This window comes from Anoplopoma fimbria, chromosome 19, assembly GCF_027596085.1.
Source record: "Anoplopoma fimbria isolate UVic2021 breed Golden Eagle Sablefish chromosome 19, Afim_UVic_2022, whole genome shotgun sequence".
Lineage (NCBI taxonomy): Eukaryota > Metazoa > Chordata > Actinopteri > Perciformes > Anoplopomatidae > Anoplopoma > Anoplopoma fimbria.
The window spans coordinates 11961733-11972343 of NC_072467.1; the positions used below are offsets into that span (position 1 = coordinate 11961733).

Consider the following 10611-nt stretch of genomic DNA (forward strand, 5'->3'; position numbering starts at 1 on the left):
TACGACATATCATGCCTGACACCACAGTTAAAGCGCCCAAGAAGGGCTCCAAGAAAGCCGTCGCTAAGAGCGTCAGCAAGACTGGCAAGAAGAGGAGGAAGTCCAGGAAGGAGAGCTACGCCATCTACGTGTACAAAGTGATGAAGCAGGTCCACCCTGATACCGGCATCTCCTCTAAGGCCATGGGCATCATGAACTCGTTCGTGAGCGACATCTTTGAGCGCATCGCCGGTGAGGCCTCTCGTCTGGCTCACTACAACAAGCGCTCCACCATCACCTCCAGGGAGATCCAGACCGCTGTCCGCCTGCTGCTGCCCGGTGAGCTGGCGAAGCACGCCGTGTCTGAGGGAACCAAGGCCGTGACCAAGTACACGAGCTCCAAGTAAACCTGATAAACCTGATGTAGACCAACAACACAAAGGCTCTTTTAAGAGCCACACACTTCTTCTGAAGAGATTTCCCTATACCTGTGTGCGTTTATGATAAACATTTTTATGTAATGTATGCATGCATACATATACGTGTATGTATACATGCATATATATATATAATGGAGTGCTCCCAGTAACAAACACGTTATAATTGTACATTACATGCACTTGGTGGGTGACTGAGGTCACTATTTTGGTTCCTGGTTCAATGTTTGCATCAATAGATTATTCATGACTAATTGCGAATATTATTTCCAATTTTTTTCTAAGTTCTGGAAAGATCAAGAGTACTAGTATAACCTGTATATGATCAGAAGCTATCTTGTCTTTTAAAGAACTTGGTTAATTGTTGGCTGTTTGACTGGATTACTATGGTTCTTTGTTCAGTCTTTAATGGGTAACCAGAGAGCACTGGAAAAATGCATCTGGCTGTTGACAATAAATATCAAAGAAACTAAGCCGGGGATCCTTTTCTTACTTCCTATTTAAGAGCTTTTCAACCTGTGTTTTAGCGATCTCTAATTGTGTCTTCTGCTGATATCTACAGAACAATTTAAAGCATCTGTGGAAAATCTTAAGCACAGAAAGGTTCAACTTTGTCTTACTAACCAATTTCAAAGTCTACATGTTTAGATCATGAACCTGTTGATAGTCGACAGGTGAGTTTACAAAATCCTCATTTGTAGGTTATGGTAGTGGCAAAAAATCTTGGAAAAAATGTTGATTTCATGATATCAATCATTCTGAATGTATATCTGTATTATTAGTTTCTGATTATCCCACTTAGCATTGCAGTTGAGCCAATCCCAGCTGGCAGAGTTGACTTTAGGATCTAAAATTGAACAGTAGCTTTTCATGAACACATCTTACCATGACAAACTCCAGTTGAGATGTTTTCAAATGAAATCACTCATGATTATTTTAAAAATGAAATTATATCCCTTAGCCCATTTTAATGTAGGTGGTCAAAAAACTCCTAAAAGGCATCTAACCACTTACTGTGTTTGAGATATTTGGAGGGACAATAACCCATTTGATACAGCTTTCATATCAAGGTTTGTTAAATAGGTAGTAGAGTGACCACTACTAGAGGAAAGTGGGGATGTATTTACAGAATTTTTGTGAAACCAGTGAGTTATATATTATATATAATTTTATGCCAACATGAATATAGCCTTTTTTCACTTGTTAATTTGTTATACATACCTCATTTTCCTCCTAAATCTATTTTGAATCTTAGATAATTTAACCTAAACAGGAAAGTGCTCTTTAAAGAAGACGTGTTCCTGTTGTCCAAGTGCTGATTAATCACTTAATGTTTTTGAGTTGTTGTGAAAGTAAAACCTGGTCCAATACCTTGTAATATGTTATGCTAATTGGTGTTAAACACATACAGGTCAGTTGCAACTAAAACTTCTTTTTGACAGAGTACAAGCAGCAGATGTTATTACTGTGTACATTTGTCAAATATTTACATTAACACTGCCCATTCAGAATAGAATAGTAAATAACTGTTCATGGATGTGGCTTTGTTTTGCAAATGCAGACCATCATTATGCCAATACAATGACACAAAGTATAGAATACAAAATCAGAGTTCATGTTATTTATTAAATAGTTGTCTGGTTTGTATGCCTTTAAAAAAAATAAACCTGTCAAAAAAAGTGATAACAGTATGATATCAATGGATTCATGTAGGTCTGTTTCACTTACTGCGATTGCACTTATTGGTATGATGTAAATAAGGTGCCTAAAAATCTGTTTTTATTGTGCCAAGTACGCATCTGTTTAGGGTCACTGGCTAGATGTGAAGAGTAGCTGCAAATTGTGCTGCTCCATCTCATCCTGAACTTTCAGACATTCACGTTCATTTTCAACTGGACTGAAACTGATTGATGTAGTAAATCAATTCAGTTTGAGGTCAATATTCTTAACCTTTTCACCTATATAGGTTTAGATTGTGATTAGTGAAGTAATCTTATAAAGCACTTTTCCTCCTCCATACATTGTTTTATGAATCTCAGTATAAACATTTTCAGGAATATGCTCTTAAAGATGATGTGGGTGGCTCTTAAAAGAGCCTTTTATCGGAGTGTTTGTTGTTGAGATAACAGCTCACTTCTTCTTGGGTGCTGCCTTCTTTGCTTTGGGCTTGGCAGCCTTCTTAGCGGGGATTTCTTGGGTGCGGGGGCCTTTTTGACCACCTTCTTGGGACTCTTTGCTACTTTTTTGGGGCTCTTGGTCGCCTTCTTGGGGCTCTTTGTTGGTTTCTTGGCCGCTGCGGGTTTCTTCGCCTTCTTCGGTGACTTCTTAGCGACTGCTGGTTTCTTTACTGCCGCTGCTTTGGGCTTTTTGGCCGCTGCAGGTTTCTTAGCTGCGGGCTTCTTGGCTTTAGGAGCGGCTTTCTTGACCGGTTTCTCGACAGCCGTCTTGCTTATCTTGAAGGAGCCAGAGGCCCCGGTCCCCTTGGTCTGGACCAGAGTCCCCTTAGTCACCAGGTTCTTGATGGCGGTCTTGACCCGGGAGTTGTTCTTATCCACATCGTATCCTCCGGCGGCCAGAGCCTTCTTGACGGCGGCCGCAGACACGCCGCTCCGCTCCTTGGATGCGGCCACAGCTTTAACGATGAGCTCAGCGACGCTGGGACCAGTCTTCTTCGGCTTGGACACCTTCTTCTTGGCTACTTTGGCCGCAGCGGGAGCTGCAGCTGGAGCTACTTCTGCCATTTTGTAGCGTTGATGTGTTCGTCCTCACGGTAACAGAGAGTCTGTCTGACTGTTGAAGAGCTCAGAGCAGGGGGCTGCACTTAAACACACCATGAGAACCGTGGAGACTCAACCCAGCTCGTGGCTCCTCTGTGCACTCTGAAAGCAGAGTCACTTGTGTTTTCTCTTCACCGATAAAAGAGGAAAAACTGAATGTGGAAGAACTACTGAAGACTAACAGTGAAGGGAGCCGATAGCGGAAATGTTTCTCTTCATATTGAAGTCATGTAGAGCTCTGATGATCTCTGTATTTTGTTTGAGGAGCCTCCAAACCTCACCTACTTACCGCCGTGGACAGCACTGATGAGCGACTTTTCCCTCTAATTTCTCTCCTAAAGTGATTTAAAATGCATCAGAGCTCCATCAAAAGACGTGTTCTAACTTGTACACAGGTTTGTTCAGGGTTACAATGTAAGAGAAACCATCTGATGTTGATCAGTTTTTAATAAACTGAAGTTATTCTTGGAGCAGCAAACACACTGATGATGGCCGAGGCTTATGATGCAGTTTAGCCAGATTAACTATTAGGGCTGCTCCCTGTGACTGAGAACTTTTCCTCTGCTGATGGTTACTTTTCATAGTTTATAGTTCTACTATGAATGATCAAACATACTTACAAATTAATGTAGCCTGCAAAATCTTATATTACAGAGTTTCACTGATACATTTATCATTCCTAAATATTAAAATGTCATTAAGTGTCAAACAACAGTGACTCAAATTGTCAATAGCACCTTCTTTAGAAATCTCAGAGTCATACCGCAGTTCATATTCTACAGTTTGTATAAAACCACTTAGAAACAAAATGAAAAACACTATGCTGATAATCAAATAGCCGAATACAAAGGACTGCAGCCTGGTCGCCGTTTTAAGGTCTAAAGCCCCTTGAGGCCAATTGTGATTCGGCCTTCATGAATCATTTTGAATTGACCTGACATATTTCTCTCAGATGAGACAACCAAATTGAAGAGTAAATATTGTTTGGTAGTGCCCAGAAACAGCACAGGACCTTGGAGAGCGACTGTGCTATACTTTGATGCTGAGTGCTTTAAAACAGACTCGCATTAAGAGCGACTGTATCATGGAGTTGCTAAGTAACTTCAACAAAAATGTCCCATGATTTATTGTTATGCGGACGAAACGCAACAACACCTACTCATGGACTGTTACAGAGCTCAAGAGGTCTGCTCCATGGTCTTGGTCTAGTTTTTCATGTTAATTATAATTCTGTTTGTTCTGTATGGCTTATAGATGAGAAAATGCCTGTTAAAAGACAAGATTTGTTTCAGCTTCTTGACAGCATTACACATTTTTTAAATGTGGAAAACTAGATGTGTCATATGATCAGACTGTTAAAGACAGTGAGATGGTAATAAAACACTTTCTCACTGAGTTCAGAAGGAGGAGAACTCCAGATCCTCCCTTGGCACAAACTGAGCTTTTGATCCGTGCACATAGCACTTTTGGGGGTATTTTATGCATGTACATTTATAAATGGTGTAGATTTTATGAACTTTAAACCTGTTATAAAAATAAAAACTGATCCGTCATTCAGAATGTCACACCTACGTATTGTCAATGACAACATCAGGGTAAAAAGGTCCTCCGTTATCCCTTGATATTGAATTCAACTCATGTCAATCAGATATACATATTTTTCCCATTTAAACAAGTTATATGAGTGAGTGGACACATTACATTGCGTCTCATAAGAAGAGTTATTTTTAACCAGCACGCAGTGGACACTGGGACTAAACTCAACCATTGAGGTATCTATACATCAAGGTTTTGGGACAGCAAAACATAATGTACCATAACTCTTGCAGCGCTTCTGATCAAAACATAATAATTACATGATAATAGCACGCACGTTTTAGACGCATGCACACTGTTAACCCAGATTTAGTTCAAATTAAACTTTTAAGTGGTCATTAATTGTACTTTTATGTTTTGTAAAACAACTGTGTCATTACTAAATCCATTTAGTTGTCTGCACTATTCAGCTGAAAATATTGAGTGCAATGATCATGTTTAGCAGAAATAACTTAGTATGTTACATTTGTGTAAGGGAGGGGAGGGGCACATTTGAAATTCACTCGAGTTAAAATAAGCGTGGTGTGCAGAGCAGAGAAAAGTCCAGAGAAGAGTCCAGAGCAGAGAAGAGTCCAGAGAAGAGTCCAGAGCAGAGAAGGGTCCAGAGAAGAGTCCAGAGAAGAGAAGAGTCCAGAGAAGAGTCGTGAGAAGAGAATAGTTGTACTAGGCTGAAAACTCACCTCTTCAAGAAGCACTACCCTGAGCCTTCCTCGTAGCACTTATTGCATTCGTACTAGTTGTTGCACTTACTGTATTCGTATCAGTTCGCTGCACTTATTGAATTCGTATTTGTTTACTGCACTTATCCTATTCGTATTAGTTTGTAGCACTTATTATATTCGTATTAGTCTGTTGCAATTATTGTTTTCGTAGTAATTTGCCTCTGCACTATACTTTTGCTCTGGTTTATGCTTTAAGATGCTTGTTTAAGAAAGGAGATGCACTTATGACTTCTGGTGACTAGTAGTTCTCTTGAATATATGTTGAATACACTTCCTGTAAGTCGCTTTGGATAAAAGCGTCTGCTAAATGACTGTAATGTAATGTAATGTAATGTTATGATTTGTCAAAGAAAGAGCTACTGTAGTAGTTGTGAAATACAATCAAAATTGTGTTTGGTTGGTCCAGCTTTCTTTTAGAACATTTATTTCTTGTCATTAAAGCTGTGTTACTTGTGTTTTTCCCGAAAAGACTACAGAGCCAACTGATATTCGAACACTGGTTCTCAGAGGGCTTCCAGTCATTCTTGGGGACAATCCCACAGACTTCTACAAACCAGCCTTTGTAAGTAACAAGTATCGCAAAAGGACCATCACAGCATATTTCAGAATTATCACCATTATTTGATAGACACTGTGAGTATAGTTTTATACAATTAAATAATACCACTTTGTTATATCACTAGTACAATCTGTGCATTCAGTCAGTTGCTGTGTGATTTGGTTAGGTTTCCAGTCCAAAACGATCTCCCCTATCTCCCAGCACCCCGATACAAAGGGTTCTTTTGTGGAGCTAGAAACAATCTAAAGAATTACACTAGGAAAACCTTAATAGTAAGCAATAGCTCTTTCCAACCGCTTTGGTCATTTGTGTTACATACTCCAGCATTCATAACCAGTTCACACCTTCCCTCATGTCACTGATTATCTTGTAACTAGGCTACATTGCTTAACGTTATTGGTAGTTATTCAATGAGAAATGTCATAATTGTGTTCCTATGTTATCATTTATTAAGGACTCAGATGATGATGACTCATTCCGCCACATTGACATTGGGATCCTCCTCGTTGAGAAAGAAGGTGCTGAGCTCTCATCTTCCCTACATCTCAGTCCAGCCTTGTTGAAGATCATCGTTGAAGGAGAAGTTGTGATGGACCACAATCAAGACCCGCCAAAAGCTATGTGCCTTCTGTTTTGACTTGCATACACACTGCATCTCAACTACCCCAATTCAATAAAGCTCACATTCCAGTTCATACAGCAGGTACTTCTTACATTGGGTCACAGTGAACTCAAACCAAGGTTACAAACCTTGAAGAACCAGCTTGCAATGTAGAGATTCTTTGTCAAGTCTACTTTGAGAAGCTGTTGCTGCTTTAGATTTTTCCACGCTGCACCATGCAGCTGCAGCTGAGGTGAATATAGGTCCATATATATGAGGTGGTCTCAAAGGACGCACAAACAGCAGTGCCTCTTTTTTTACCTGTCTGAGTGCAAATAACTTCCCTGTATGTGTGTATTGTTATTAGGATTGTAGTTCTGTCCTTAACTAGTGTTAAAATACATCTCAAAAGCCTCTAATAGTTTCATTCCCCTTTGTCAGCAATTATACTAAGGAAATGTTAGACAGACACTTGTTATTTTGAATTATGTTAGAAGTTTATGTTAAATAAGGAGCAGGAATGTTCCACCACTTGTGTTCTTTAGTGCAATATTTTGAGATATATGCTTCAGTCATTTTAATAAGGTTAACCGAGTTCATCTGTCCTTATCTAGGCAAGTTGAAATTTAAAAGGCTTGTATCACGTTTTAATGCCTGCATGTCTGTATGTGCCCACTTGTTCACAAGGCCAGATACTGTGTAATGCTGTATGTTCATATTCCCATTCCCATCCGATTTTAAGTTAATATTACTAATCTTGACTTAAATATGTACTGCATCTAACTATGGTTCTATGTTAACACAACTTGACCTGTTGAGTTCCTTCATGTGTAAAAACTTAAATAATTTGAGGCAACGGGTTTCCAAGCGATTTTCTAGTAAAGTCAACTTATTCGGGATAAGAGTGCACTTTTAACACTAAAATATTTTTTTAAAAATCAGCTGGTTGCCTCAGTAATTTGGCCCAACATCAATGGCTGCTGTACATTTTGCATGTCGCCAGATGTGCAAAATGTTTGCTGCATTTGAATCCCGAAGCCTTGAATCTTCTTTGCCTGAATTATTAGTCAGATAAATAACATCAGAGGGCTTCTTCATAAAGCCTGCCTTGAATTAACCCAACAAATAACCATGATCGGTCTGTGTCAAAGCTGGGCTGGAGCTATCGTCAAAAATATTGGACCGGTGGTTTATTTGACCTGCAATCACGTTAATTTACAGTGAAGAAAAAGTACTGAAACGAACCTGCAATGTTTCCAGGTGAGACCCAAAGGTGCCTTGTGGACGAAAAGAGAAAATAGTCGTTATAGTGTTTTCTAGAAAAAACCCTGCATGTCAAAACCGGCACCAAAGATATCACTTTCATCGAGATTAACCCACAGTGATTTTGAGTAAAAAAATAAATGTTGGTGGCGTTTAAAGAAAATTCACTTAATACGTAATGAATTATCTGGGAACATGGATGAAATGCGTGGCTATCCATCAACTGGAAGTTGAGACACACGCGATAAGAGGCTAACCACCTGCTACTAATGTGAGGTTAACTACAAAGAGACACCTAAGCCTGAATAACCAACACTGTCACAACCAGCAATCATGATTTATTGAAAACACTAGTAAAGGGCCTTCTTAGAAATTAACCTTATTTATTTTCGTGGATTCATTGTAGATACATGATAAACACCGCTCTTTATGAGACCCGCTGCGCGTAGTTCCCTTTACGCAGCAGCCTGTGAACACGACCGGGAACTGGAGCCCAGCACGAGAGGAGCGGGTCTTTGCCTTAGCTCTGGCTTTTCCTCCGGTTTTCCCTCTGCCACTCATCGTTAGATGCGTTTAGAGAAATGAAAGTGGCAATACAACCGAAACCCTCCTTTTAAGTCCGCGGAGGGTTCTTGACACACAAACCAATCAGAGAAGAGGTTTCCAGCAGAGAAGCAGAGGGCGGCCCTCTCTGGATTTTGGCGGACATTTTGAAATGTTTTTCCGCCAATGATCAGCAGAGACCGGGCGGGGGGTCGCTTCTCCAGGCGGGGCTGAGCTCCACGAGGAGCCCCTCACCAATCAGGAGCCGGAGGTCTGAAGCTGCGTCACCATTTCTCCGCCGGTCCCACAGTTTAAGAGCAGCGTGTCTCCGCTTTGACTTCATATTTCTCCCGATCAGAGGAAGAAGAAGAAGTCATGGCAAGAACCAAGCAGACCGCTCGCAAGTCCACCGGAGGCAAAGCCCCCAGGAAGCAGCTGGCCACCAAGGCTGCCCGTAAGAGCGCCCCGGCCACCGGCGGCGTGAAGAAGCCTCACCGGTACAGGCCCGGTACCGTGGCTCTGAGAGAGATCCGTCGCTACCAGAAATCCACCGAGCTGCTGATCCGCAAGCTGCCCTTCCAGCGTCTGGTGAGAGAAATCGCTCAGGATTTCAAGACCGACCTGCGCTTCCAGAGCTCCGCTGTTATGGCTCTGCAGGAGTCCAGCGAGGCTTACCTGGTCGGCCTGTTTGAGGACACCAACCTGTGCGCCATCCACGCCAAGAGGGTCACCATCATGCCCAAAGACATCCAGCTGGCCCGTCGCATCCGCGGAGAGCGAGCTTAAACTGTCTGCTGATCCACAAACCACAACGGCTCTTTTAAGAGCCAACTCACTCTACACTGAAGAGCTCATTCCTCTGCTGGAAACGTGTATTATTGAAACTGATAAATGATGATACAATATAATCATGCATTTATAATTGTACGCTAAATGAGATGATTACATGTCCTTAACTCATGACCTTATTTGAAATACTTTCAAGGGTCCTTAATTGTGCTTTAGAACAGGGTTTGGCACAAATTATAAACTTTTGAGAGCTATAGCATTTATGCTGCTGAGTCCTCAGCATAAATTCAGCGACCTGAATATAAAGTGTCAATTAAAGCAGAATGGGGTCAATAATCTGAAATAAAGCTGATGGCTAATTGGATTGTTTTTATCACTTTTTTTCCTTTTTCATCCTTATAACTTTGTTTAATAATGTAAAGATGTGGAAGAAGTGAAATGTGATAAATAGATAAACACACATAATGAGAGTCGAGAAAACAAAGACTGACAAAAAATGATTACAACAGACATTACTTAAGTAATATCTGCATTTTTTTCTACGTTCATTCACATGATTGTCTCATTGAAAACTTTTCTCTTTCGCTTGCCTGCAAGCAACACACCTCATAAGAAATGTATCCCTGATTAATGCTGTTGTTCAGTAGGTGGTGCTGTGTTTGGGTTATAGGGCGTGTCCATCAGTGACAGTGGTTCTCTCCTTTTATAAATATCTTTATATACAGATAATAAATAAATAAATAACCTTTTATTATTATTTTATTATTATTATTATTATCAGGCACATCATGCACAACGTGAGTCCACTAGCCAACAATCTAGTGTCAAATCTTACAATTACACAGACAATTTCTACAAAACGAGGTGTTTGTTGTCAAAACTAAGAGCCAATCAGCTCTTTGATCAGGAGACAGCCAGGCGTTTCCCATCATGCACTGCGCCATGCAGTCCGTGGAGAGCAACTGCGGCGCCTGGCTCTAAAACCTGCAGCCGCCTCGCTCTCGTGAGGTTATCGTTGCCCACGTGTTCATGACGTCACAGGAAGTCAGGGTCAAATCGGACACGAATCTAACCGGCATGCATTGCGCGGCGATCGATTCTGCGCAGGACTGGCTCATCTCCAACGAACCTGTTATGAAAATCCATCGCTTCAGTCTTCTGTCACGTCCTCAGACATGATTTAAAGGCTGGGAACCCATAAGCACATCATCTTTAGTTGAAAGGTATCGACTCTCAAAAAGTTTGGTATCTGCAACAGAGTGAGGAGACATAAAGTTAAACCCAAGACTTAAACGGACACTTTGCGTCCATTCCGCACTCAATCTCCCTTGGTCCCGACAACGGA

At 41.0% G+C, this 10611-nt stretch overlaps 3 protein-coding genes across 3 annotated transcripts; 2 read left to right on the top strand and 1 right to left on the bottom strand.

Annotated features, from left to right (window-relative positions):
• On the top strand, window positions 1-488 carry LOC129108510 (histone H2B 1.2-like). The gene has a single exon (XM_054620353.1). It carries the CDS (start codon window positions 12-14, stop codon window positions 384-386), a length of 375 nt encoding a protein of 124 aa, XP_054476328.1. The 5' UTR covers window positions 1-11; the 3' UTR covers window positions 387-488.
• Window positions 489-2022: 1534 nt separating this feature from the next.
• LOC129108490 (histone H1-like) lies at window positions 2023-3383 on the bottom strand. Its single transcript, XM_054620334.1, is given in 2 exon segments — window positions 2023-2605; window positions 2608-3383. Coding segments are annotated over 2 exon segments (609 nt in total). The 5' UTR covers window positions 3158-3383; the 3' UTR covers window positions 2023-2546.
• A 5426-nt stretch (window positions 3384-8809) lies between these two features.
• Window positions 8810-9516, top strand: LOC129108493 (histone H3). The gene has a single exon (XM_054620336.1). It carries the CDS (start codon window positions 8853-8855, stop codon window positions 9261-9263), a length of 411 nt encoding a protein of 136 aa, XP_054476311.1. The 5' UTR covers window positions 8810-8852; the 3' UTR covers window positions 9264-9516.
• Window positions 9517-10611: the final 1095 nt, after the last annotated feature.

Excerpts from the sequence above, each read along its gene's own strand:
- LOC129108493 (XM_054620336.1), top strand. The coding sequence starts at position 8,853 with ATGGCAAGAACCAAGCAGACCGCTCGCAAGTCCACCGGAGGCAAAGCC.
- LOC129108510 (XM_054620353.1), top strand. The coding sequence starts at position 12 with ATGCCTGACACCACAGTTAAAGCGCCCAAGAAGGGCTCCAAGAAAGCC.